We start from the raw sequence: 26,811 nt of genomic DNA, 5'->3' as shown, positions 1-26,811 counted from the left end.
GGGTAATGTAATTCATTACACATGTAACCCAGCAACGATAAGCGCTTTTCCGTCAGCAAATGGCGCAGATTTCCCCGTTGCCATCCAATCAACAATGCTTAGGATATTATCTAATCAAGGAAATCACTGCAGATGGTTATGCTAGTCAAGCAGTTCAGATTATGCCAGATGATATATTTAATTACATCAGATCTATTTATTGATCTGCAGGAAACGAGAGGCCAATCTGCCTGCGCCATTCATCCATAGCACGTACTTGACCGAGACTATCATCCCAAGTCATATATCGGCATTCTTTACGACCAGCCAGCAAATCCTCTGCAACAGCGTCTGCTTCAATAGCGAAAAGGTTCGTCTGCTCCAACGGCACAGGAATGATCTGCGTTTCCTTGCCAAATTCTGTCACTTCAATCTGGATGGGACCCATGGCTGTGAGATCAGGACGCCAGAGGTTAGGCACGCGGATGTGTCCCTTGCTGCCAATGACTTGCACAGCCCATTCGCTGTCTGCAAAGATGCCTGTGAATAGTTGTGCTACTATACCGTTTTCGAATTCGAGCGAAGCGATTGCATATTCGTCAACCTTTGTGTCTGGTTGAACGTGGCCAACACCCTTGATCTGCTTGGGTTCTACAAACGCCTTCCCTTGCGCCGCACCAGCAACCAATCTTGAGAATGACATGGGATACACACCGATATCCAGCATTGCTCCTCCTGCGAGTTCGTTTCTCCACAGGCGAGAGTTGGGTCCAAGGTCGAAACCGTTAAATGACATGTTTCCTCTGATAATCTTAACTTGACCGATCACACCATCCTTGATCATTTCTGCAAGCTTGACCGTCTGCGGGTGGCAGCGATACATGAAAGCCTCCATCAAGAACACATTGTTCTTTTTGGCCGCTTCGATGACACTCACAACTTCGCGCTCGTTGACTCCAAATGGTTTCTCCACCAAAATGTTTTTGCCAGCATTTGCCGCTTGGATAGCAACGTCGTAATGTTGAGGATGCGGGGTTGATATATATACAATATCCACGTTGCTGTCCTTGAGCAGGTCATCGTAAGTCGCGTAGCATTGCTCGGCCGCGAGACCGAATTCCTTGCCAAACTTTTCTGCGCTTTCCTTGGCACGGCTACCGACAGCAACAAGCTTTCCGGTTTTTGAGGCTTGCAGGCCGATTGCGAAGGTATGTGCAATGTTGCCGGTGCCAATGATTCCCCACTTCAGCGACATGGTCTGTTGTTAAGAGAAAGTTCAGCAACAGTTCAGGGTCCGGACAGAATCTGGGACCCTGAATTCCCACGACCGACGAAAAACGCGGGGTAAATCAAATTCCCGCCTGAAGACGGAAAAGATTAATGGACACTACTTCATTCTATTTTGGACGACAGCAAAGAGGAATGGATATTGCAAATTTTCCTTTGCTCTGCCTATCCTCGATTGCCCGCCATGCGTGCTTCATTCGTCACATAAATCCCCCAAACAAGAAATCTTCTTTCCAGCGTATGCCATTGCCCAATACGATATATAGTCCATGCCTGGATAATTAAACATCATACAAAGAATTTTATCCTAGATCATATACATAGTTGTCTCCTAGTAATGATGCTCTCTCGGGTTGAATGATTGATTAGAGAAGACCCTTTTGATCTTTATGATCTGTACCGCTAATCTTCTATTGTAAGTTTATATCAATGTGACATAACGTTGAACGAAAATTTAGAAGCTCTGAATAAACTTTTGCAGGAGCTTCTTGCTACTATAGCAACAGTGCCTCTATTCTTAAGCATTGTAGCTTCTCTTGGTTAGTGATGGTGTAGAATTGTTATTAAAATGGGTTAGAGTAGCATCACGAAATAGAGGCAGCGAGTCTGTGAGATGTGTTTTTGTATTCAAAAAGATGAAATTTCTTGGATCTTGCATTAAAACGCTATCAATACCGTTTTTTATACAGTATCGATCAAACGGACCACCCAAGAAAGTCTTCAGGTATTCATCGATATTTTGGGCGTGAAATGGACAGCCTCCAGAACGTCTGCTTCCATGTGGATTTCTTGACGCATCATACACGCCAGCCTCCACGCAAGCATTGCACGGTTTCACAATTGTTGTTCTTTGACTCGTTCATTTTCGTTTCCGAGCTTCTCGCTTTTCCCTCTTCTCAATATCAGTTTTCGCTTTTCTTACTATTTATACAAGGCAATTTAAGTGTTACAGCAATTGTCTTTTCCCTCGTAAATAATCGTTCCTTACAGGGACAACCTTTGCTCAGGGCATCTTTGTGTCCTGTACATCCGCATCTCTTACAGACTTGCGAAAACACGCAGTGTTAATTCGTCCCATTCTTATCAAATGAATACTAGAGTATATTTACCAACTACTTCAAGCCTTTCCCTTTTTTGCTACTTTTTCCGTCTGATAATTTACCGGCTGGTCATACCAGCATATCTTGCAGCTTCTGCTCTTTTGCTAGATTCTCCTTGGGCCTTTTCGTAGAACTCTGGCAATTGGCTGGACAAGAGTGGATGAAGAAAGCGTGTGCCTCTAGTCGTGCAACTTAAAGAAACATCTCATCATATTACATTCATTATATTTAATATAAATTATTGTTGGATAGTGGTGCTTGTCACGCACATAATCAAAGAAATTTGCTTCCACTTGGGATGCGTAGTTTGAGAAAAACAATTACATAATAATGTGTAATCGATGTAACGAGGCGATTATTGCCTTGCCGACCTGTCTTGGACGCACTATAATTTGCTGCGCGCGGCAACCATTCTCCAAGGCTCTCTAGAATGCTCAATACTACGAAATCTTGAATATATTCTCGTCATGCATGGTATCCCAATGCTTCACAAAGAAGCTCATGCCGCGAAGACTTGTATCAAAGTGCGAAACAAAGTATACAATGTACAAGAACCGGCGTATCTATGATATCTTCCTAATCAAACTATTTGAATCGAAGCATGTACGTTAATGTATACATTTTGGTCCAGAGGGAAAACAATAGCTGGTCCGGAGCTGCATAGTGATGATATCTCTTCGGTTTCTATCGAATTATCTGAGTAACCGCAACAAGATACATAGCACCATCACCCTGGAAACATGGGCGTGCGTACGTTTCTGTTTAGAACGTCTCAAAGCTTCAAATTTTGCAGTTCCCTCACTTTGCAGTACTTTGAAATGCTACTTCTCTTAGTGGACATGGATATTGTTTCACAATTTGAGCTTAGAAACCATCGCGTGCCTATGCATTTGTAGAAAGAAATGCGTTTATCGAGTATCTAGCAGTGTGTGAACCCGATCGTACAATATCGTTATAAGACTAGCGCAAAACCGACAGATCGATGACGAATCTTACAATGCCACCAACCAAATCTTACGACTGAATGTGTACCACAAACTTACGTGGTTACCCCGGATTTTGTCTTTCTCGCGGTAGAATGTGGGGAAGAGTGACTGCAAGTCTTCATGTGAGCAATGCTCGGTGCCACCCGACTAGGTAAGAAATGGATGATATCTGAGTACTGGTACAGGTAGCCATAGGGCATGTCGGGTAGACTTGAAACCTTGATCTACGGCAAGATATTTCAGCGATTGGACGGAAACCAGGTCCGTGGGTACGTGCTTGCCTTTTCAGCATGAATTCTTCGCTATGTTCCGCTCGTGTGAAAATGCACACGGATCATTGACATTTCATACTGTTATCTGCCCAAAAGGGGGTTTAGACCAGATTACGCGCGTGCGATAACACGATACAGTATTTAGAAAATTTGACAAAATGACAGATTAGTCACAGGGATGTGTGTATTCATAGGGAGGCGAGATAAAATAAGCGTCTTTAGATATCCGATGCAGACGGCGTTAACTATCCCTGAATCTTGAGAAAAGCGCAATGAGAGAAAAGAAGGAACGGCTGATCGTTACGTTGAACGTCGAATTTATAAAAGATGTTTTAACATAAACTTTGTGGGAATAGTACTGATCAATAAAGAAACGACGATTGGGGGTAGGAAACCGGTATAAAAGGATAGAGATAGACCGTTCCCATGAATCCAGCGCAATCTTTGCCCTACTAGCCGTTTGCTTACTTCGTCTACCACTCTACATTTTCATCTGTCTCAAAAGCCATGAGTCCAAACAATAGCAGACAAGGCTCGACAAAATCAATTCATGCAGTTGAAGATGTCGGCGAAGAGTTTATTGCACCTGTCGACCTTTCTGACCCAGAAACTGCTCGTCTGAACAAGAAGCTCTTGCGGAAGCTGGACGCGCGTATGCTGATTTGGTCTTTTCTTGCATACTTTGCGAATCTGCTGGACAGAAATAATATGCGTAAGTTTACTGACGCTTATAAACTTTCCTTTACTTACGGCTGATATGCTACCACAGAAAACGCATTCACCAACGGTATGGAAGAAGACTTGGATCTCAACTCGGATGCATACAATTGGGCCGTTACTTTCTTTTTCATTGGATATATCATGTAAGTTACATTTCTGCAAAACAATGCTTGCGCAGCGTATTTATATTTTGATGCGTAGTCTGCAAATTCCTGGCAATATTATCATTACCAAGGTGCAACCTCGGCTTTTGCTCCCTTCTATAGTCATTCTCTGGGGCGCTGTCGTCTGCTTCATGTCTCTTATCCACAATCACGAGGGACTCTGGGGGCTGCGCTTCACTTTGGGGTTCGCGGAAGCTGTAAGTAACAGTACAGTGGCGTAAAAATATACCATTGTTTGCTAATATCTACAATGAATTGCTACATCGTTTAGGCGTTTTATCCAGGAATGATGTTTTTGCTCGGTAGCTGGTATACAATGAGCGAACTTGGTGTCCGAACAATGGCTTTCGCTGCCGGCAACCAGATATCCGGCGCGTTTGGTGGATTGATTGCCGGCGGTATCGCGCAGAGCATGGACGGCGCTTTAGGAATGCGAGGATGGAAATGGCTTTTCATTATTGAAGGCTTGATTGGTGTGCTTGTAGGAATTTTTGGCTATCTACTGCTGCCAAACTTTCCTACAAATACCACTTGGCTTACCCCAGAAGAGCGCGAGCTGGCTATCCGAAGGATGGAGAGTCAAGGACGCAAAATTCACTCTACCAAGTACACATGGCGAACGTGGGTGATTTATGCTTTGTTCTCAGAATTTCACGCAGCTATTAACCTAAATTTCGAAAATAGGATCTCGAATGTGCTTGCAACTCCATACTCATGGCTTCTTATTATTACCTTTGCATGCGTGTATATCGGCAACAACATGTCGCTCAACTTTGCGATCATTCTCCGAGATATGGGCTACAGTGCATCTTTTGCCAATTACATGAATACACCGGCATATATCTTCTCTGCAATCTGCGCACTTGCAATTGGTTACAGCTCGGATACATTCCGGGATCGCGCGTGGCATCTGGCTCTTACTAACGTCTGGACAGCCACTTGGTACTTGGTGCTCGCAGTTGTCAATCGAGGAAACAACCCACCTGCACTCTTGTTCGTTGGAGTCTATGCTATCTCTGCCAATATTACCATGACAGCATTGCTTCTTGCATGGGTTAATGAGATTTTCCAGGCCGACCACAACGCTCGTTCCATAGCCGTTGCTTTCACAAACGCCGTCGGTAACCTCGCACCTAATTTTATTAACGTAAAGGCATGGATAGTTTCGGACTCGCCTGCATTCTGTAAGTGACCCTGTTTCTCTTTACATAGTTCCATCATGCTAATTTGCGTTTGAAATGATACTTAGTCCAGGGAAAAGTTACCAGCATGGCCATGAACTACGCAGCCGCGGTTTTGTGCATACTCATCTGGTGGATGCTCAAGAAGAATATCATGGTACCCCAGTCGCCCAAGGCACAAGATGGTGTCGTCGAGGTCAATGCAGAAGCGGCTGTTCAAAAGGATCATTCCCAAGCGCAGCAGAAAGTATAAATTGTAATCTTTCGGCGTATATGTATACATATCCGCTATCCTGTTGAAATACCCCACACCCAACGCAGACTAGGCCGACCACATTCTGTGACCTTCTTGTATCTAAAAAGAATTCGTACATAAACGTATGACATATATTGAAGAAGAGAACATGCAATCAGAAAAGTGTATTTACAAGTCCACCTGAAACTTATCCCCGGTGGAATCATTCAGGAATAGATAAATATCATGAGTGTGGGAGTAAGGAAGCATTACTACTGAGTAACTTGTAGAGAGGTTATTAATGTCTTGAGCGTGATATAGGCACTGGTATACAAATAAATATAACAACAAAGACCATAAAACAGAACTAAGAGGAATGAATCAGTAAACATCGAAAACAGTTTTTGGTGGTTGCATTCATCTATTTCGTTTCTTACCATGGCTTTGTAAGATAAACCTTCCAGGAAACTTGTAATGATTTCTGCGATAATCTCTGCAGACAACTTTCCTTTGAATGGGTCCTTTTTCATGCATGCCTGCCATGTATTGCATAGGGTCTCCAGCCAAGGAACACGCGTTTCTGGATCACATTGATTGATTATATAGTTTCTTGCACATTGTTCGATTTCTTCCAGTATTGCTGTCACCGGGTTTTACAGATGATATATCAATTTCAGACTGCATCTTCCCACATTCTTTTGTCTTTACCTGCCGAATGCTCCTGCATCTTCAATCGGTAGTCATATATGATAATACAAAGCACAGAGACTACCGTGGCTACGGCGAAGGTGACTTTGAAATACGTCAAGAAGCTAATGCGATCAAATGCCTGCCGAACAAAGTTTGGTGATTGTGAAAGCATTGCTTCATGATTGCTTGGTCTTTGCTGCGATCGCTCAGCTGGAATTTCGACATTCCGTTCTCGCAACGATGCGATCTCCATGCTTAGAAAGTGTCGTCGTAGAGGAAATGCTAACTATTGCTGGAGCAGAGAATCTAGTTGGGGGTTCCTCAAAAATGCACGTCTGCCATAGTCAGCTAGAAACTTCCGAAGTACTGGCTGGGATTATCAAGGCTACCAAGATTATGCATTATCCAGTAACTCGATCCCTTGGATAGTAGAAATGGAAAGCGATCATTTGATGATCGATAACTCCATCTATATTTCCAACGATTGACATAATTGACCGGCTCACCAAGTTGTTGCTCCTCCTCCTGCATCCCAACATACATGCCAGGGCTCGATTCAATTAACAAACATTGGGACATTGTCAGACGAACCTAGACACCTCGCATTGCTTTTGGATAATAAAATGGTATATATAGTGACAAACCGGCCAATATTGTACTATATTACATGCTCCTAGTTCCAAGACGTTGGCCGATTTCGTAGTAGGTGCTTTCAGTCTTTGAATTTGGATAAAGTGGGAACTTTGCCGTATAAGAATTGTCGTGCCGGCAACATAGACATTATTCTGATACAGAAAACAGAATTGTTCTACAAGGTGAATTTGAATTTTCGAAAGACATGCCACTATGCCGCTTGGAACGGTGCGTAGTGCCAGAGTAGCAGCGGAGAATGCTTTTTGCTTGGCAGCCAAGGTGAGCTGGTGGGAGGACAAGGGAAAAAAAGTTTATTAGATGTAGTGCTGATACAGGGGAGATTATCCGGATAACAGGTAAATTCGGTCGCATGCTAACACAGAGCATCCAAAGTACAGCAAATACAAAGTGCGGCCAAGCTATACGGGAATGTAACAAGGAAGAATTAGTGTATGTTTGCAAACACAGGATTACGCGATAGCATACCATCCGCAACAGCAGTCATCAGCAGCGGATTGCTGAGGTTGTTGTTGAACAATGACAGTCTGTGGAGGAGGACTGGTAACAGGTATAATCAGTCAATTGGTCGTTATTTGTAAGTTTTCACAGCAACATACGCAGGCTGATAGTATCCACCTTGCGGGGGAGGAGCGTAGCCACCACCATATCCACCGCCGGGAGGAGGAGGGCTGTAGTATTGACCTTGCGGTTGAGGAGGGTATTGATAGGACATGAATAACGAGCGTGTGGACGGAGGTGGAGCGAGAAAAAGGTAGGAGGAAGAAAAAGAGGTGAAGCGGCTCCTTGGGGAGCGCCTCAATATCCACGCCACGTGCAATCCAAGCACCGCTGAGGAGTGGGAGGCGGCGACGGCGTGTGTTCCAAGTTCCCAGAGTCGTACACTACATCAGCTGTCCTCATCATCTTTCTCGTTCGCGACATTAGCAATCCTCCCATTAACATTCTGCTACTAATTGCAGGCAAAGAACTCTCAATTTGCTGACATGTAAATTCTGCTCCTTTTACTCCTTCTCGCGTGTTCCTGGGTCAACTCGGTTTCTATGGACCGGGGAAAAAATAAGCTTTTTTGTGCAAACTACAGGGCGCAGCGGGAAATACTTCGAACAAGCGCCACGATAGTGACATTGTTAAGGAAAAGCCATATTCTCTATCAGCCCATCTGACTTTGCGTCTAATTACAAAGTGACGCCCTATATTTTAGATGTTATCTCTTTATTCTTTGTCATGGCAACCTCTCCCAGGAATGGAGAGCCAAGGTGCGCCCAGCCATGTCTGTGCTCACCACCCATGCAAGGAGTCCAAAGTACCCTTGCCAATTTAATCATGCACTACTTGAACACGGTGAAAACGCATCGGATATCACAATACATCTTGTCACTATTGCAAGCTAGTGGTCTTCGGGAAGAGCGTGGTTGATGAATAAGGTCCCCCGAACGTTGTTCCGCACGGTCACGAGATACAAAAGTACGGATACGCAAACACCGTTTCAAGGGGACCGGAATGTTCGGCAGCCAGGTCGAGGACCATGAGTAGTCATCGATTGTATCAATGTCGAAGAAGGCTTGTTGCTTGTATGATGCAGAAATAAAGGAAGAATGGGGTATGTTGCAGGTTGGCTTTGAATATCGTATCTTCTTTCCTGAGAGACAATAACACTCCTTTCCTTTAGCTGCTATTATTCTCAAGATTGCTCAGCATAATTCCAATCCAACCCACCTTGAGAACTATTTAGCTATCATGACATCCAATGATACTAAACGTATCTCCATCATCCTCGTAGTCCTGCTCTATCGAGGTCTTCATTATCAATTATACGTTATATAGAGATTTAGAAGTAGGATACAAGTACGTGCAAAATATGTACTTACATACGGGCATACTGCATACCACTTTACATACTTTTCATTGTCTGTGTTTGTATTGACAGCTTTGTAGGCTTCTTTGTGCCACATCCTTTCACCGTCTACGGAATCAAGCATTAAATATAGTTCGATGGGTACCGTAATTAATCCTGTTACCTCTTGGATCCGACGCATTTCATCTACAGTTTCGACTGGTATCTTTGACAGCCTTTATTACGTGTACAGTACTGTAATGTGCCCTTCACGATGCCAGAGCTCCTTGCCATTACTATAAGATATAGGTCAACAAACCATGAGTTCAACTCAAGGTCGAGGTAAAGGCGTTTAATTTATGCGTTCACCTTTCATATCGAAACTATATGCTGGAGAGTTTCTTCCATGTAACAAGGTACATAAAATCAGTATGAAGCAAGAAAAGGGAGCAGGACAATGAGATAACGATACTGCTTTTATATCCCTGGTACCGAGTTCCTGACAATGAATATTCGACATATGTATAGTCAACGTGGTTTCTCCTTTGTGTTTGCAATTCCACAGCTCTTGCTCATTTTCAGCGCCTTGACTCAAATTTAAAAAGATGGCCCATTTTCATAGTGTTGGCCCAAAAATATTTCTTGTGGGCCCAGCATTGTGCAGGTGACGCTACCTTTGGTTACCTAAGGTTGGTTCAAGAAGCCGGCTGGCTTGGCCAATCATGTTGTATTACCGGCATCCATTGCCGCTTTCTTTGTTTTCTTGGCTGTGCGGTACAAAGTTTCGGGGTGACATTCGCTGTGAAGATCTTTCCATACATTGCACGATCGATAGATGCCATGTTGCAACTATCGGGCATGTGTATCCTCCTGGACTAGGAGGATCTTGATAACGTCTCCAATTGCATGCAAAGATGTATAAATAGTGATTATTCTCCTGGGCGTTTCCATCTCTTTCTTTATTATCAGATTGTTCCGTACTGAACATTTTCCCGTTACACCGTGACCCTGCAAGTGGGAGCGGAAGATCATTTCTGCCGACGATAGTAGAAAAAAAACGGCAAGCAGCCAGCTGCAGCAGCATCATGACGTTTCTTGTTTTCCTTTCTTCTTCTTATTTGTAAACCTTTCTGCCTTTCCACCTTTTCACCACCTTCATGGGTCTCTTTGAGAAGCTTCGCTCCGAGCTCGACCTCCACAAAGTCAACAAGTACACTAAGCGAAGGGTCGATCAGTCTCACTTTGCCTCGCACGATCGCCAGTACTACGAGTCTGCCTACAAGGACGGCGTTTACGTCGATCCTATGGACCAAAACGAACACGTCGTCTCTGCAGTCTCCTCCTCTCTGCGACGGTCACTAACGGGCATGTTTAAAAAGTCGGGCCCTCCGAGCCAGTACAAGACATCCGAGACGTACACGCTGGGACTCACTCGATAAACGACCAGAGACGATAATTTCTTTATTGTCATACGCCAAGTTTTCGATATATTTGTGTGTAGGTAGTTGTCCTTTGCATGTATGTCTTCTGCCTGTTTGTATTGTAAGTTATCTGCGGGTGCGTGCGTGTGCCTTGTCTGCATGTGTGAATGTTGGATTTCCCACTTGGCTTGTGGTTTTTTTGTACATAGATTCAATACATTTTCCCTCCCAGTCTATTCCCTTCATATCTTTTTTTCTTTCTTCTTCTTATCCTTTCCTTTTCCACTCTTATTTTTTTCTGCACTTTTCACATAATAGTCATAGCTCGATGGAGTCGTTGCCTCATTTGATCAGTTCCAAAGTTTTGAACCTAAAAATTTCAGCCAGCTTCAGCCGCTTCTGCAGATCCCGTTGACAAATATATACGTTATGCTTACGTTGCGGAGAAGTAAGGGATATAAATCCCATGGAGGTACGCTGTCCACTTGGTCGCGGTGCTCGTTCGGATTTGGCGCTTCCTCGGGCAGCTGTGCAAAGTGATCTAGCATGGGATGTGGTCGGTGGAAAGTGCGTAGGTTCATGGCTGCAAAGTCAAGTTGCTTTAACCGGTCATGCCTTTTGAGCGATGGTCTGTGAACGTAGCCGTTTCCCAGCCGACGAGACAGGGCTGGATATAGATCGTAGCTTGGCGCTGCCTCGCTGTAATGCTCATAGTATGTCCTAGGCGTGATTTCGAAATGTACAAAACTGTTGTTATGATTATTGCGTCTTGCGTCCATGGTAACAGGGGAGAAAAAAAAGGATGGAAAGAAAACAAGTCCATTGATGCCTTGCGTCTATATGCGCCTTTGATGTCCCGGTGACCAGGTGATTTTGCAATCAACTTTGAACTTTGTCATGTGCAGCTTCTTTTTCCTTTCCAGATTTTATATGCTCCCATTCTATTCGCAAACTTGTTGCCGGTACTTGCCCCGTCCCTGCCCGTACATCAAAAGGCATACGATTCTTTTCGAAACTTGTTAGCGAACTTTGGTCATATCCGTTTGGATTGGAGAAAGTTAACATACTTTTCACATCGAACACGCAACATTATACAACGTTACAGCTTTGCCCCGGAGGAGTGCAGTTGAAAACATTACTGTTAAAGAAGCTTCTTAATACACGCACACCCACGATGCATATTAGCAATAGCTCTTGCCATATAGTTAAGGAAGTCACAAAAAGGGTAAGGGTCGCAGGATCTCGATAACGGAGAAGAATTGTTGAACAAAGGGTATCAAAATGTATCGATAGGAAGCATAAAATATTATGCACAGTATAAAAAGTGATGTTTGCAATTTTCAATTGAAATTGCGAATTGCTCTGCTGATCATGCAATCGGATGGATATCGTAAAATAAACAAGCATTGGTTGAAGTGCCATCCCATCCTCGATTACCGGAAGTTGTAATCATATACCGGCAGGTAGGATCGATAGCTAAGGCACACTGTGAGTAAAGAAGCCCTTGCTTTGCAAATTTGCAAATATCCTCGAGCTCAAAGCTTACCAATGTGAGAAATGGAGCCACCGTGATGACCTGGGAGAATGGTAAAAGGTATGGCCGAAGAAGAAGGTGGTTTGGTCTCTCCTTCGGGATATAGCGTAAGAGAGGACTCGATAGTAGTGTTCCAAAGACGCACATTATCGTTGGATGCGCTTCAGGAATTTGTCAGCAACCGTTTTCTTCATTTACAGTACTGTTACTCACCAGACGACATGCTTTCCACTGGGCATACATGCAACGTTCGATACGGGTCCAGAGTTGGCCGGCATTTTGAACGACCGTATCAGCTTTTGAGAATTGTAATCCCATTCATCCACTGAAATATGCACATATAAGACACCTTAGGAATATATAATAAAATGCATCTTTTTATTACCTTGCCCGTTGCGACGGCCCATGTATATTTTGCTTCCATCTGTACTCCAGCAGGCCTTTGGATGACACAATGTTAGAATCCGAAATTACAGAAAGCTAGGGGCTAGGGGCTACTAACCGACAAGCACCACGGAGGTGACCGATCTGATAATCCTATTTTTCTCGTGTTCTTGCTGGGTTCTCGGCGATCCCACAGAATGCACTGACCATCAAAACTCGTCGTCATGAAAATATTCGGGTCCTTTTCGTCCCACATGTGTTGCTCGTCTGGTGCATGTAAGGGCCGGAACGAAGCCGAGGATATCTGTGATGTGTGACCTGTAAACTTCCGCACTACCGAGCCCGTATTGAGATCCCATTCCTATGACCACCTCTGTATATAAGCATCATGTATATACATAGCGACTCCACATTGCATTAGTTCCATTTACCAAAACAGTCTTGTCCCATGATCCACTTATTACACCGGTCTGGTCTGATGTGATTTTCAGGACAGATACGGGTGCGGTGTGAGAGCGCAGAACATGATGGCACTTGCCTTCGTCGTGACGCACCGTGACCAAATTGATTCCTCCGCTCTCGGTGCCTAGCAACGCCCACAGTGCGTCCGAGTGCACGTCCATGCTGTACACCGGAGATAGTTTGCTGCCTGCCTCGCTGCCGTTGCTGCTGATGCTGGTCGATGCTACCAACGAACTTGTAGGTGCTCCTGTTCCTGTCCCTGTTCCTCCCGATGTCGTCGATGCAGTTCCCTCCTGGTCTGGTTTCGAAACTGGTTCCTCATTTTCCCACCACGATAGCATCACACCAGCCTACGAAATAAACTGTCTTAGCCTGTCTGCATCTTGTCATTTGCACAGCACTTCCTACAACTTGCCATGGTTACGGAATCCACGTGGTGATGTCGCTGTGCTTGCGTCAAGGGTGTCTTTCCGTTCATTGATGCAAAAAAATCCCACTTTCGAACATATCCGTCTTCTGAACCAGTAAATACCCATCTGAAACAGCGCGTCGTGGCAAGACTGTATATCTGTGAAGGATGTACGGCTGCAACCTAACCAAATTAATTCATTACTAAGCATTTCCAGTCTTGCATAAACAACGCATTCTATTACCAGAGGTACACAGTCGTACGTTCGACAGGTGAGCGTCTCTGGCCGTACATGAAAGTCAATGGATCGTTTTTCCGGTGTATTTGCTGGTTTTTCCTCCTGGCTGGATACTTCTTCCGAAGGGACGATTGGCGTTGACGCTGGTTCAGGGGAATTCCGTACGGAGATCCCATCTATGAGAGCGCGTCAGCTTGCCTTTTACATGCGTACAACGTTGTCCTTTCTTCAAACCTTCTGTTTCATTTTCTTCAGCACCGTCTTCTTCTTGAGTGGCGTAGAGTTGAGGGGTTGGGGCCTCATTCAGTTCCAAATCCTCTTCGTCAGACGACATTGGGTGCTATTTTCCTGCAGAACTGGAGAAAACCCGCAATCAAGGTGATCCGTAAAAGGAAAGGCCTTGTGGCTTGACTTTCGTTTCAGGTTTACGTTCATTCACAAAGAAATTGACGGTTAGCAGTGTAAAGACAAGAAGTGGCAAGTGAAACGATCAAGGGGGTGGATGGTTTATGTGGTTTCTATAGTCCATTTGGTTTTGCAGCGCCAGGGGGGGTTGGAAAGGGAGCATTTGGCTGGGATAAGGAGTGGAAAGGGAAATGAGTTTGATAGTCTAAAGTGGTCCAAGTGTATCGGTAATGTGCAAAGAAAATATGTGTGTGTGTGTGTGTGATGGCAGGCATGCAGAGTAAACGTTTTAAAATACTCCCCCACATTGCATCCCCTCCCTTTTCACTTTTCCTCTTCCCTCTTTTTTTTTTCTTTTTCTTCTTTGCTCTTTGTGTGTTTTTCCTCTCTCTCTCCTTTTTCCCCTTTCTAGATCCCATTTCTTCTTTTTGCCACCGATGAAACTCCAAGCATACCTACTAGGACGGCACTTTGCATCGTCGCGGACGATCTGTATTTATTTTCATGGAGACAATACAAGCTATATGGCCCTTGACGATGTGGATCTACTGACCTCGATCCAATCCGTTGACTTGCTGCAACGGACTTTCCGCCAGCATCCCGATCACTTTGTAATATGCGATCATCAACAGCGGGCATATATAATGACAAACAGTGCCATCCACATTGCCAGAGCAAGGAACGTGCTTGCTCTAGCTGAACTTTGCAAACTTACCTTGTCCGAAATACACTCCGGAATTGCCACACCGTTACTCAGAGCTATCGGCATCGATGTAGCTTGTCCCTTAGGGCAACCTTCGGAAACACCCGTTGATGTGCGCCACGCCGACAGGTGTCCAGAATTTGTGCCTGCAAAGCCGTTCGGTGCTCAACGGGACCTGGATGATGAAGAGAAACGGTATATTCATCATTATGGAGGGACAAAGAGATTTATTTAGAGTTTAATCTTAACAGTTTTTACCGAGTCAGATTGCTGCAATTCATGGAGCGATTCACGCATCACCCGCTGTGGCACAACATTGTGAATGAAGAGAGATCCGAAAAATGGAAGCAATTCTCATCTTGGTTTGGCGATTATGCCCGACCAAATCCGTCACTCTTGGCCACATTTAAAACTCAAAGACAACAGCAAGCCATTATCCAGTCGAGACAGCATCGAGCAGCTTTGCAGGACAAGGTGACGCTGGGCCGCAAGCGACGTAAAGAGGCACCCCCAACCACTGACACCAACTCTTACTCCTCGTCTTCCCCTTCCTCTTCATCCACCTGCTCTTCATCCTCGTGCTCACCCTGTTCTTCCCGGGACACAACCCCACCCGCATCCATTCGGCTCAGTCGTTCCGTTGCGGAACTGCAGCGACCGATGCCTATCCACAATACAAACAGCAGTAACCATCGGACTTTGCCACCTCCATCACCTGTGTGCCGCGGTGGTCTGGCTGACCAGATATTGCATCCGCGAAAATGGGCGTCGCTGCAGGACATTCGACACCATCACAATATCCACCGCTTCCAGTATCCTAACCACAATCTGGATCTCCTGGCAACACAGGCTTTGAGCCAGCGACGATCAGACGCAGTTACGCCGCCACCACCACCACCAAACCCCTCGGCTATCACACTCCCTTCTCCTAGGGAAATGCTAGCGCAGTGCCCTCCGCCTCATCCGGCTTCAGGCATTGTTTGACGTCGATCGCATCTTTTTGGAAACAGAAATTTCTATCGGATTTCTGGGCTTTCGCCTCGCTTACTGTGCTTGTTCGCCAGCGTCCCGCTTAACCTACAAGTTTTGCTTAGTGAATTCCACCTTGTATAATAAACTCGCCATAAACCTTAATAAAGCTTCATTCTTCAGCATCTTTTTACATTCGTTTCGCTGCATCATCGAACCTAGTTTATTCAACCGACGCCCGATTCTTTTTAATCGTGAATTCCTGACAATGAAGGTTTAACTCAGGGCAAACTGCCGAGCTCCAGCGAATGATACCAGCGCGAGCCACGTGATGATGTATGTGCATCAAAAGGTGCATAGATGGATTCCGGTGATTTCTGGGAACGGTTTTGCATAAATAACATTTGCGTACTTCATAATAACTATGTAGAAAGTTTCTTTCCTATACATCTAATGTTCGTTCTGGTTCTATTGCTATCTTGTTAATTCACTGTCAATTTCTTTAATATAATAAGACATATCTCTTTGTACAGACTTGTTTACATAAGCGAGAAAGATTTATAGCTAACAAATAAGAGAAGGTGGAATGAACAGGGCTACAGGGAATCTTGTCTTCTCTGGAACTGGCGGTTCTTGTTTACCAGCTGAATCAGACCCATCAGTTTGGATAAGCGTTTCAGATTCAACTAGAAGTTGTATCGTGGAGGTCAGTTCTGATCGTTTGCTTATTGCAGACACTGTCCATCACAATACTTACATAAGCTGGCAGATACGTGTTTGCCACCACGTGCTTAGGTTCGGGTACTTCGTAAGGACTGTCATCCAGCGCTACATTGTCTAGAAGCAAGATATCGTTGCTGTCGCTGCTGCTGACGCGCGATGCCACCGCACGCAAAATGTCGTTACTGATAGGATCTTCGTAATCCGCGACGGTGTAGTTCTGAATGAGTTTCTGGACCTGGGTGGGTGTGAGTGACCAGCACACATCGTAAATGATTTTGATATCTTCTAGGGTTGCTTTTCTGAGCTGCAGTAACTTGGCTGCTTGCATCAGATGCTCTAACTGAAGCGTTGCCTCAGCCATTTCGTGGCCTTTGCACCACTCTTCTAACCGCGTGATGTTATACTGGATCTGCATGGCTCGTTTCCAAGAATTGAAGCCGCGGCGCATGATCAGATCATTGAATGCAGTGACACCAATCAGTTTCATAATTTCTGTGAGACCTTGCTCCATAATAAATTGTTCCACGTTGTAGCATTTCAGGGCGCGGTATGTGCGTGTCAAAACGTTCAACAGATCATCCATGGAATAAGCAGGCTGATTGGAGCCAGGCAGGATCTTGTTGAAGAAACGGTTGTTCTCGTTCGCAATAAAGCCAGGTAGAGACTGGCTCTCAATAACAGCAGGCACTGTCATCTTGCTCAGTTTTTGCTTGAGCTCAGTCAACCAATGGTGGTAGATATTATCTTCCAAGCACTGTAATTCAAATTTGACGGTAGCGACCAGCTTTTCGAAATCGTGCCATCCGACCGCTCTGCGTCCATTCACAGAATTGTAGTGCATTTCACGCTCCAACTCCTGCTCGGTGGAGCACACCAAAGAGAGGAGTTCATGCGTATTAGACAGCCAGAATGCACAGGGGTTCACGGTATCTTCACCAGAGAAACTCTACAAAACGGAAAAACATTAATTCTCTTACCATATCTCATATTAAGCGACTAAATTACCAAACAGTGCTTCTGGATAGTATCCATCACTGTAAATAATAATCGTTCTGATTCAGCAAGGTAACCAAACCGCCACATCTGGGTCACTCCAAGACCGATAACATGCGCGGGGAACACCACTTCTTGATGAGAGGGCACATTCTGCGGGTTTGGTTGAGGTATTTTCAATGATCGGATCAAACCCTCCAAAATTTCGACTTCGAGAACCTGCTCGTCGTGCAGGATGGCATGTATTGCCTCTTCAGGGTTTGTAACTCCATCCAAATCGCGCATGACGTCAACGTGGTCAAGAGACATGGGTCGTATCTGCTCAGGCTCAGCGTGGATGATTTCTTGCGAGTACTTGGCAATGCTGTTGCGGCGGTAAGAGGCCGTGTTGGCTCCGGTTGGCGACCGTCCGCGAGGGCTGACCATACTATCAGGCGAGATGCCTCGCTGACGTCCAGTTGGCGAGTTGCGGATCGGCGACAAGTTGCGAGAGTAAGCGTTGAGCGACGCCTGTCTCTTTGGTGGGTTCTTAAGACTCTGCGCTAGTTGTGCCTTGAGAGCTGCAATTTGGCTCTTAAGCTCTGCAACCTCAGGCTCATCTGCCTTGGGTGTAGGCACAGTAAGCGGAGGCGGTCTCTGTCGTAGTTGTGCTATCTCAGACGTTAATCGAGAGATTTCCTTCTCTTGTTCTTCGATCTTGGTCTTTGATTCTTGATATTCTTGCTGTAATCCTTTGTGGGTTTCGCGCAAAGCCGCAAGCTCGCTTTCTACTTCGCATGATTTGCTCAGCGCAACCTGGAGATCCTCTGCTTTCTTTTCCAGTTTGGCATATTTTTCCGTCCATGACTGGATCTGCGCCTCTAGCTGAGCAGCTTGTGTTCTTAAGTTGTTCTTTTCTTCGCGTTCAAAAGTCAAGTTCTGTGTCAATTCAACCACCTTGTTCTCCAATTTGTAGGAGACTTCTTTCAAGTGGGTGGCAGATCTTGCTTCTACACGCAAATCTGCAAGTTTCTTGCGTGCCTGACGTCTACGAACGCAAGTCTGGACTTGGACAATGTGGCTTCTGATGGCATGGTATCGCTTCCGGGCAGCCCTGGTATTGAGCTGTTAATATTTAACTCTCAACATGTAAAAAACTTAAATTGGTTGCTTACCATCCGCGGACTAGAGCCTGTATCTGGAGAGCAGCGTTGTTTTCACGAAAGTGGCCAAATGACTTGCGAGCCAAAAATCCACGAGCAGCTGCTTGTAAACGAACTGCAAACATGCGACGCTCTTCCATACGCTTTCTTGCCAGATATCCTCTCCAATATTTTTGGATAGCTAGTACAGCTTGTTCTTTCTTCAAAAGATCTATCTTTCGAATCGCGACCTTCCTTCGCGCCACTTGCTGCAAACGAGTAGCCAAGTCTTTCATACGGACATATCGCAGACGCACAATGAATCGGCGCATATTCTTTTGCAGTAATACGACGCATTCGTTCCATCGGTCGGCTCGAAGCTTTTCCATGTATGCTAGTTGACCAGCACGGAAGAAAATCTTGGTAAGACCAATCTGATACTTGTCTGCATCGGTAATGTACTTGTGAAGAATGACTTTGCATAGCTGCTTGATATCAGGGTTCTTGTTAGGGTCCCAGTACTCGGAACTTACAAGCGCATAGTATCTAGCGAAATTGGAAAATGTAGAGTCAGACTAACTGTCAGATTTTAGCACTAATTGTACTCCGTACCTATCGGCAAAATCTTCAAAAGTCCATCGGGATGGATAGCCTGCACAGCTGATTCGGATGGTCTCCAGGACACCACATGCACGAAGCTGCGCCAGAACCATGTTAGGCTCAAACTCCCAGGCAACCTTGGCCTCGTTAGGTTTGATACACCTGATGTAATGGACATTGGTTTGCCCAATAGTATCCATCAAATTGATGAGCGACATCTATTACCCATGTTAGCTGCTGAACATACAACAAGCTAATTATCAAGATCTATTCCACTTGCCTTGAAAATAGAACCCAAGGTAGGTTTCTTTGCAGCATTCATTTTCTTTGGTCCAGCAGCCTATCATCAAGCATAGGCGTCAGATAGCACGAAGAATATGCTGTTCCACTGTCTGCAACTTACTGGACGATGTTCAGCGCTGGCAGCGGCAGCAGCAGCCGTAGCCGTCTGCAGCATTTCGACCAAGAATTCGGAATCCGCATTCTGCAGCAATGTGAGATGTTCGTCTGGAACCGTATCCTTGTTCTTGTCAATGAAGCCTTCAGCCTCATACTGTACTTCGTGAGCATAATGTACGACAGTGAATGCGCTGTTTGAGAATCTGGGTTTCTTAAAGTAATCCTTGTAAGTAGGGTTCGAAAAGTTGGCGATCAATTTGTCGCAGAATCCTTGATCTGAACCGGATGGCAAACGTGACTCTTCGTCTAGCAGCGACAGAATACCCATTCTGGCTTCAATCATTTCGATACATCGCTGATTATCGCTAAATTCAATGAACTTCCAGTCGATCTCTTCTTTGACGTATTCTTCTTGTTCCAACTTGAACACGTGTTGATTAAACTAGGAGAATGTCAGTCACGCATTACGTTTGCGCAAATGTTGTCACGCTCCTTTGTTTTACCTGTTGTTGAAGCTTTTCATTTGCATAGTTAATACAAAACTGTTCGAAAGAGTTCTTTTTAAAGTGTTCAAAACCATAAATATCCAGCACGCCGATAAAAGTCGAAATGCGCTCAGGATCTCCGCAGGACAGACTCTCGTTGATCATTAGTACTAGCCAATCGAACAGATTGGCATAAATATATTTTGCAACCGAGTCCCTGACAACAGTTGCCATAGCAGGATTAAGGTTGGAAATGATCTTGTCGCTGCGTGTAACGATCTGCTTCTTGATAATCCATTTACGAAATTCAGACGTTTTAATCCCGAGCAACTTCGTCGCAATGAGCATGGATGGTTCGCTGTCAGAAAGTGTCGCATCATTCCGTCCTCCAATTTCAATGTTGCCGATATGTAACAAGGCTGCTAGCAGTCTAAATATCTGCCACTGTGTCTGCAAGGAAATACCGACCATAGACAGTGCATTCTTTGTAAGCTCAAACTCCTGTGCATCGTCCACGCCAGGTATGGTACCAGTGCCACTTTGGTTCAAATAATGGAAACTTTGCCAGTCTTTGAGTTCAAACTCTTTGCGTTCCGTCAGCGGTGCACCTGCACAGAGCTTAAGTTTGATGTGAGCTTGAACTGAAAGAAGTTACTTTATTAAAAACACGCATACCTGGTAGAAAATGTGGTAGTTGCGTTCTGTTTCGGGTTGGAAAATCAAACGTGATCTCTCGAGCAGATACGTTCGTGTGCGTGCACCGACGATGTTGCAACCCTTATCGAATTGGATCTAGAAACCAGGATCGATTTGGCAACACCTGTGAGAATACAGAAGCGACAAGTTTGTCTTTCATCGTTACCTCGATGTATTTACCGAAACGAGAACTGTTGTCGTTTCTTGTAGTCTTTGCGTTTCCAAATGCTTCCATGATCGGGTTGGTAGCTGAAATGCATGGCTAAGTATACTTATCGACGGATGAGAGCCACGCACGTTGTTCCCTTACCGAGAATCTGCTCTTCCACTTCTGTCATTCCCCGTGCGCTGTCTCGGGCTTGTTTGCCAACCGTTTCCTTATCATCTGCAGTTGCAAAGTATCGCATAATATATTTCGCACTGACAGTCTTGCCAGCACCACTTTCTCCGGAAACCACAATGGTCTGGTTCCTTTTCTCCCGGATCATACAGCGATAAGCATCCTCGGCGATTGCAAACAAGTGTGGCTCCAATTCACCGCGTCGTCGTCCAGAGTATTGCTGGATAATATCTGGCTCGTACAATTGCACACGTGCAAAAGGATTGGTAGCGATCAAGACGATACCGGAATATGTATAAATATTGCGCTGCATGTACCGAGTGCGGATCGTGTTCAAAACTACATACATCACGCAGCCGTGAGCTGTGAACTACCCCTTTCATATATAGGTACATTACACACCAGACGGCTCGTTCAAGTGACTGAGGTTCGTCAGATCATCGGTATTCTCCATCTTTGGCGGGTTTCTCAAGGGGGGCAGAGTGGCTCCCTGGTTCTTTTCGAGCAGCTTCAAGCTGCTTTCAAAAACATGTTGCTATCAAAACGAGAATTGACCATTGAGCAAAAACTATTCTTGTGACTCTTGGCCATCCAGACCGAGTCTGCTGCTGCTGACAGTTTTTTACCCTCTCTTCATCCTCATCGTTTTGAAACACAAGCTTAACATTAGTGTCGGTGATCTCCTTGGTGACCAGAGACGCTGACACCCAAGCTTCTTGGTCATCTTCGAACCAGGCCCGAGTACCCTTTGTATAGACCTCTAGGACCTTCATGACTTGTGGCGATGCAACGTCCGTCATGATGAACCCAAAGAGAGAAACTTTATTTTTTTTTTCTTGGCCGTCCGCCAAAACTACATGCAAGAACAACTTGTGTAACCTCTACTTCTTTTTTGATGGCGACTGTGGGCTGGCTTGCTCGTTCGCGCCGCTGCATTCCAACGGCGACTCGTGCTGTTCATCTTCATCTTTCATTTTCTGCATTTCTTCGTGCGGCTCTACGGTTTTGGGATCAAATGCGGTTTTATGACTTGTAACTTCATCGACGGTTGCAGATGCAGAAACTCGTTCGTTGTATGGTTTCCATGCCTTTTTGCCGGTAAGTTCCTCGGTTACGGATCCATTTCCGTCTTTTGTCTGCTGGTTTGCACCACATAGGACAGATGATGTATGCAGTGTACGTGCGCGAGCAAAGCACAGTTGACTTAACCGTGATGATGGGATCATTGTAACTTTTACCGGGGTTTTTTGTATAGCTCGAAAAAAAAAGGGTATTGAAATGCGTCTGCCACCTTTGGCATTTATGCCTATCAGAGCGGAACATGAAACACCAACGTCACTTTGTCGTCTTGATCTTCCACTCGATCCATAGACGCCATGGAGGTCCACAGCTCCGGATCCGATCGATCGGCCGAGATCGATCGTTGTCTAAGTCTCATTTCTCCTTCGCAACCTGATGAGTCCAAGTTTGTTGGTATGCTCCTCCTGCCACGGCTGTTGCAGCAAGATCAGGCTGAAACAGTGCGGCGCGTCTTTGATGGAATGAACTTCAAGTTTATTGAGCGATTACTGCGAACGAGTAAGTCAACCTAAACTTTATTGTTTGCAGGACAAATCAGGTAATTAATCGTTTTCATGCAGCTTCCAACGCTGACAGCAGCAGCGGCAGTGACAGCAATCAAGTCCCTGAGCCTGTATTGCGTGAGATTGCTATTAATGTTTTAGCGTGCTTTGCAAAGTATGACGATATGGCAAAGAGTACTGTCATGGCCGATCGAGTACCAGTAGTGGCAGCCAATTTAGTGCCAAAGTAAGTGCATGGATATTCGAAATACAACGTACGCGTTTTGACTTTATTTCTGCAGTGATTCATCAGATGCCACCAAGGAAGCGCTGCATATCTTGCTATGTGTCTGCGTGACAAAGCAAGGTTTATCGAAAATGCTAGATCCAGACTCACTTAAACATATCTATGAACTCCTTAACGCCACAAAGAACGGTGGGGGTTTGTTTACATGATCATTGAAAAGGAAACCCGATGCTAAGATTGTTTTGTTTAGATCGTGAGCGAGAGCTGGCCTCTCAGGTCATTTCATCTACATACACCCGAGCATGTCATTTACTTTACGAATCCAACATTCCCAGTTTGTCATCTGCACTCAAATACTCCTTGCAAACTACATTCACCGGTTTATCGGCCATTTTAAAAAAGAACCAAGGCAAACTCAAGTTTGAAGCATTAGCAATTTTGGCGCACCTGTTACCCGATTTACCCTCACAGGTAAACTTTGTGCTCTGTCTCAATGACGTAAAATCATGTCCGTTGATCTGCATTCTTGATTTTTAGATTGTTAAAAAGTTCAAAGAAGAGAATGAAAAAAAACTATCAGGATGGTTACATGATCTGCGAGCCGGTCTAAAGGACATACTAAGCAGTAAATTGGGCGACGAACAGAGAGATCAAGCCATGGTCGTTGCAGCTTGTTTGCTTCGATACTTTGGACCTGATTGGATGTTCTCGAGCTTGAAACATCACAAAGAGGACAAGTTTCCGACTCTTTTGGTTCACTTGGTGGCTGTGGAGACACGGGTGATGCTTGACGAAATCCACGACCGGCGAATGAACCTTCACAATAGGCAAGCCGTCAAGGTGGACGAGGCAAAGGAGAAAAGACAAGAAAGCATGGTGCCAGTATACTTTGAAATCTTGGAAGCAGCCATCCGATATCTGTCTCTCAATTTTAACGAGGATAAGGCGAGCGGTATGGACGCCGAAGTGCTACTAAAGATTCGAAAGACGCTGTCAGACACAATGAACGTCGTCATGGAACTTTTGAAGTTTATACAGGATACCACAGACAATGACGATCAACTGGAAAAGGATATGATTGCTCAGGCTAGCATGCGCATAATTGCACTGTACTTGGCTGAAGAAGGATACGAGTTGTAAATACTAATAAAAAGCGACCATGATAAACACCAGTCAATGCGTCCTGGAGGATTTTGAAGTCAAGTTGTCAATTGTATTTCCCAAAACTCTAGATGTTGTGGTCTCACGTTAAAAGGTATTGTAAATGGCGTTAGCTATGGATCCTGGGATGCCATCCTTGAGTAAATTTGGAGATCTGACAGAGGGTCGAAATGTTGCTAGAGAATGGTTCTTTCTCATTGATGCATTCACTGCCTAGAGTATAAAATGGGGACAAAATAAAGAACTCGCTCATTTCTCTCTTTCTAAACATTTTCACCCAGTGTATTCATGATAAACCATCGTCAGAGAAATGATCAGGACCAACAACAACAGCAGCAGCAGCAGGCCAATCAACAAGCCATAATGGATTTTCTGGCACAAGAGCTACCATTTGCAGCTTGTCAAGGCTTGATACTTAGCCAGGCGTTTCCTCATCTTCCTATTATATCTTTCTTAAGCATGGCTGCTGCGACAACTGGTCACTACATCGCGTCCGCCCGGTTGAAAGAATTACAACAACGAGGACACCAGCATGGAAGAGCAGGACGGGTGGAGACAGAGGAGAGGCCTGAAGTGGATCAAGATGCAGCTGGTGGAGAGCGGCAACTGCAACAGCAAGATGGGCTCAACGCTTTGATTGAAAATCCTTGGATGTTTATGGGGTAAATCGTGTGCTTCTAGAAGTAATTACTTCATTAACAAACACGGTTGTACGACTTTTGTAGACTTGATGCGGCTCTGGAAGCAGCGGAATTGTTTATAGCCAGGTACAACACTGGATAACAAAATATTCTTGATATGTAACCCACGACTGATCATTTATTTGAATTGTTGCTATTTCTGCATGCTTGTTTTTTTCTCTTATCAGGATACTGGATATTCCAAGAGACGGTCGGCCTCCACCAGTCATGCCGTAAGTGCAGTGAACAATTTTCCCAGTTTACATGTGTAGCATTGACTGTCTTACATTTGTGCGTGTAGCCAAGACAATGGACCGTGGATGGAAATTGGGTAAAAATGATACCAGAGTATCTAAATACAAAGAGTCAAATGTTGGCGATATTGACAAGACTTCCCTTTTTCTGTCGCTACTACAGCCTCAGTGTCGTCAGAGTGCTCAGGAACCATTTTACGAATAGACAAAGGACTAGGTGGGACATATGGTATATATACATGATGAAATATCTGCTTCTGACATTTCCTTCTCTTGATGCGGGCTTTGGAAAGAAGAGAAAGGAGCAACGATAGCAGCAGTAACAATAATGCCAATCCCAACGTGACAGAAGGAACAACACGTCCAAATCAAGAAGCTCCCGTCACAACAGGAGACACAAGGTAAAATCAAGTGAATAATAACGATTGAAATTGATGGGATGTTAATATCTACATATTAGAGCTGATATAAATGCAGAACAGCAACGCAATAATGATATTGAGTAAGTCATATAGATTACTCTATGCATGCATGAGCTGGATTACATATCATTTCTCTTTATATATAGACCGATGGCGTCTGCCGAGGCTACTTTTCAAAGACTGGATGAAGGCAAGTGGATCTACGCTATATAGACCGTACCGAGACCGCGCATGCGCTAAGTCGTATTCTTATTGCTGATATATAGTATGGTTGTAAATTTTAGAGTTGGATGCCTGCATGATATGCTTGGAAGATCTGATAGAACCGCGCCAAACGGTTTTGCTACTACGATGCGGTCACATTTTTCATAGAAAATGTATACTACAGTGGTTTCTCTCCAAAGTGCAATGCCCAGGATGGTATGTGAATGACAAGTCATGGACTCTCCATGTAAATCGAAACTTACATGCATCCTATTGCAGTCGTGCAGGCGGAAGCAGCAGCAGTCGTGATTAGCGTTGGTTGCACAATTTCTTTTTGAATTAAAAACGATTTCACGGCCCTTCTTCCTTGCTTCTTTTCTTCCCTTTCATTTGTTGCTCTCTGGCGTTTTACCTTGCTTTTTTCATTTTTTTCTATTGTACGATGCATTAAATGGCGACAAGCACGTATCACGATACATTCTGGTGTTACTATTGCTCTATGCAAATACCCTTATTTATTGATGAAAATGAGCCGGCCTGCCCACGGTGTGACGGACGCTGCGTGGAAGAGGTACACACACGAGCGCGTGATCATGGATTTGGGAATGCTGTCTGAATGCATTTTTCTTAAATATGTGTGAATGAAAAATAGTATAAAAACAACGATCAAGACGCGGTTGTTGGTAGTACTTCTTCAGCCACGCTGTATCGTTCATCGACAATTGAACGGACGACGACACCACCGTCACCGAATATCTATTACGACGCAGAAGACGACTCTGAAGATTATCCTCTGGATGTATATGACTATCCACCTTATCTTCGATTTCGGAACGATGACCATGAAGAAGAATCATCGGAAGACAGGTATAAAACAGGCGACATGAACTGTTTCCTGTGGAAAAGGAAGGCAGAGACGAAGGGCGGGCGAAGTACAGTAAAAATGAAAAGGAGACACCCAGAGGAGGAAGGAACAGACAAGAACAAGAGACAAAATGCTAAGCAACATGGAATACATAGCTTACGCCGCCATCCTGCACCGCCCACGGCGTCAACAGTTCAAGAGAAATTAGAGTGCAGCATATGTCAAGATGATTTACGAAACAGCGAAAATTCTAATCGACCCACAACGCTCCCATGCTACCATACGTTTCATGTCACTTGCATTCAACCCTGGCTCGAACTAAGTGAAACCTGTCCTATTTGGTATTTTATACAGAAAATCAACGTTGCAAAGACTGCATACTAATTTCATGTAAGTCGTCGCGAGGTAGATAGAGATGAGGTCTTGACGTAG

At 44.7% G+C, this 26,811-nt stretch overlaps 15 protein-coding genes across 15 annotated transcripts; 6 read left to right on the top strand and 9 right to left on the bottom strand.

The window, feature by feature from the left end:
• Positions 1–196: 196 nt before the first annotated feature.
• On the bottom strand, positions 197–1,234 carry VTP01DRAFT_10714 (uncharacterized protein; the record flags this gene model as incomplete). Its single annotated transcript, XM_069379107.1, has 1 exon — positions 197–1,234. The coding sequence occupies one exon, from the start codon at positions 1,232–1,234 to the stop codon at positions 197–199; it is 1,038 nt and encodes a 345-aa protein (XP_069239114.1).
• A 2,897-nt stretch (positions 1,235–4,131) lies between these two features.
• Positions 4,132–5,942, top strand: VTP01DRAFT_10713 (uncharacterized protein; the record flags this gene model as incomplete). Its single annotated transcript, XM_069379106.1, has 6 exons — positions 4,132–4,336; positions 4,394–4,487; positions 4,546–4,705; positions 4,780–5,129; positions 5,193–5,692; positions 5,758–5,942. 6 exons carry the CDS (start codon positions 4,132–4,134, stop codon positions 5,940–5,942), a joined length of 1,494 nt encoding a protein of 497 aa, XP_069239113.1.
• Positions 5,943–6,222: 280 nt separating this feature from the next.
• On the bottom strand, positions 6,223–6,867 carry VTP01DRAFT_10712 (uncharacterized protein; the record flags this gene model as incomplete). Its single annotated transcript, XM_069379105.1, has 3 exons — positions 6,223–6,291; positions 6,362–6,564; positions 6,633–6,867. The coding sequence occupies 3 exons, from the start codon at positions 6,865–6,867 to the stop codon at positions 6,223–6,225; spliced, it is 507 nt and encodes a 168-aa protein (XP_069239112.1).
• Positions 6,868–7,717: 850 nt separating this feature from the next.
• VTP01DRAFT_10711 (uncharacterized protein) lies at positions 7,718–7,980 on the bottom strand (the record flags this gene model as incomplete). Its single annotated transcript, XM_069379104.1, has 2 exons — positions 7,718–7,805; positions 7,865–7,980. 2 exons carry the CDS (start codon positions 7,978–7,980, stop codon positions 7,718–7,720), a joined length of 204 nt encoding a protein of 67 aa, XP_069239111.1.
• A 616-nt stretch (positions 7,981–8,596) lies between these two features.
• VTP01DRAFT_10710 (uncharacterized protein) lies at positions 8,597–9,478 on the bottom strand (the record flags this gene model as incomplete). The annotated part of the gene is made up of 5 exons (XM_069379103.1): positions 8,597–8,907; positions 8,985–9,000; positions 9,137–9,231; positions 9,348–9,398; positions 9,472–9,478. The coding sequence occupies 5 exons, from the start codon at positions 9,476–9,478 to the stop codon at positions 8,597–8,599; spliced, it is 480 nt and encodes a 159-aa protein (XP_069239110.1).
• A 781-nt stretch (positions 9,479–10,259) lies between these two features.
• On the top strand, positions 10,260–10,541 carry VTP01DRAFT_10709 (uncharacterized protein; the record flags this gene model as incomplete). Its single annotated transcript, XM_069379101.1, has 1 exon — positions 10,260–10,541. The coding sequence occupies one exon, from the start codon at positions 10,260–10,262 to the stop codon at positions 10,539–10,541; it is 282 nt and encodes a 93-aa protein (XP_069239109.1).
• Positions 10,542–10,830: 289 nt separating this feature from the next.
• VTP01DRAFT_10708 (uncharacterized protein) lies at positions 10,831–11,302 on the bottom strand (the record flags this gene model as incomplete). The annotated part of the gene is made up of 2 exons (XM_069379100.1): positions 10,831–10,893; positions 10,961–11,302. 2 exons carry the CDS (start codon positions 11,300–11,302, stop codon positions 10,831–10,833), a joined length of 405 nt encoding a protein of 134 aa, XP_069239108.1.
• A 590-nt stretch (positions 11,303–11,892) lies between these two features.
• On the bottom strand, positions 11,893–13,884 carry VTP01DRAFT_10707 (uncharacterized protein; the record flags this gene model as incomplete). The annotated part of the gene is made up of 9 exons (XM_069379099.1): positions 11,893–11,999; positions 12,070–12,218; positions 12,271–12,382; positions 12,443–12,497; positions 12,560–12,802; positions 12,873–13,253; positions 13,319–13,495; positions 13,557–13,726; positions 13,785–13,884. The coding sequence occupies 9 exons, from the start codon at positions 13,882–13,884 to the stop codon at positions 11,893–11,895; spliced, it is 1,494 nt and encodes a 497-aa protein (XP_069239107.1).
• Positions 13,885–14,479: 595 nt separating this feature from the next.
• Positions 14,480–15,642, top strand: VTP01DRAFT_10706 (uncharacterized protein; the record flags this gene model as incomplete). Its single annotated transcript, XM_069379098.1, has 2 exons — positions 14,480–14,853; positions 14,925–15,642. 2 exons carry the CDS (start codon positions 14,480–14,482, stop codon positions 15,640–15,642), a joined length of 1,092 nt encoding a protein of 363 aa, XP_069239106.1.
• A 581-nt stretch (positions 15,643–16,223) lies between these two features.
• VTP01DRAFT_10705 (uncharacterized protein) lies at positions 16,224–19,282 on the bottom strand (the record flags this gene model as incomplete). The annotated part of the gene is made up of 5 exons (XM_069379097.1): positions 16,224–16,313; positions 16,385–17,296; positions 17,356–18,436; positions 18,498–19,010; positions 19,077–19,282. 5 exons carry the CDS (start codon positions 19,280–19,282, stop codon positions 16,224–16,226), a joined length of 2,802 nt encoding a protein of 933 aa, XP_069239105.1.
• Positions 19,283–19,317: 35 nt separating this feature from the next.
• Positions 19,318–21,784, bottom strand: VTP01DRAFT_10704 (uncharacterized protein; the record flags this gene model as incomplete). Its single annotated transcript, XM_069379096.1, has 8 exons — positions 19,318–19,404; positions 19,468–19,905; positions 19,967–20,566; positions 20,624–20,740; positions 20,811–20,893; positions 20,955–21,323; positions 21,387–21,519; positions 21,611–21,784. The coding sequence occupies 8 exons, from the start codon at positions 21,782–21,784 to the stop codon at positions 19,318–19,320; spliced, it is 2,001 nt and encodes a 666-aa protein (XP_069239104.1).
• An 81-nt stretch (positions 21,785–21,865) lies between these two features.
• On the bottom strand, positions 21,866–22,210 carry VTP01DRAFT_10703 (uncharacterized protein; the record flags this gene model as incomplete). The annotated part of the gene is made up of 1 exon (XM_069379095.1): positions 21,866–22,210. One exon carries the CDS (start codon positions 22,208–22,210, stop codon positions 21,866–21,868), a length of 345 nt encoding a protein of 114 aa, XP_069239103.1.
• A 150-nt stretch (positions 22,211–22,360) lies between these two features.
• VTP01DRAFT_10702 (uncharacterized protein) lies at positions 22,361–23,933 on the top strand (the record flags this gene model as incomplete). The annotated part of the gene is made up of 5 exons (XM_069379094.1): positions 22,361–22,562; positions 22,625–22,793; positions 22,849–22,982; positions 23,044–23,264; positions 23,331–23,933. 5 exons carry the CDS (start codon positions 22,361–22,363, stop codon positions 23,931–23,933), a joined length of 1,329 nt encoding a protein of 442 aa, XP_069239102.1.
• A 309-nt stretch (positions 23,934–24,242) lies between these two features.
• On the top strand, positions 24,243–25,523 carry VTP01DRAFT_10701 (uncharacterized protein; the record flags this gene model as incomplete). Its single annotated transcript, XM_069379093.1, has 7 exons — positions 24,243–24,616; positions 24,680–24,721; positions 24,823–24,867; positions 24,936–24,965; positions 25,182–25,289; positions 25,349–25,390; positions 25,457–25,523. 7 exons carry the CDS (start codon positions 24,243–24,245, stop codon positions 25,521–25,523), a joined length of 708 nt encoding a protein of 235 aa, XP_069239101.1.
• A 490-nt stretch (positions 25,524–26,013) lies between these two features.
• On the top strand, positions 26,014–26,763 carry VTP01DRAFT_10700 (uncharacterized protein; the record flags this gene model as incomplete). Its single annotated transcript, XM_069379092.1, has 3 exons — positions 26,014–26,085; positions 26,167–26,381; positions 26,535–26,763. 3 exons carry the CDS (start codon positions 26,014–26,016, stop codon positions 26,761–26,763), a joined length of 516 nt encoding a protein of 171 aa, XP_069239100.1.
• Between the last annotated feature and the right edge of the window lie 48 nt (positions 26,764–26,811).

Source organism: Rhizomucor pusillus (genome assembly GCF_041956525.1).
Source record: "Rhizomucor pusillus strain CBS 183.67 unplaced genomic scaffold VTP01scaffold_9, whole genome shotgun sequence".
Lineage (NCBI taxonomy): Eukaryota > Fungi > Mucoromycota > Mucoromycetes > Mucorales > Lichtheimiaceae > Rhizomucor > Rhizomucor pusillus.
The sequence above is the reverse complement of the archived record's forward strand: the minus strand, read 5'-3'. Positions and strand labels throughout refer to the sequence as shown.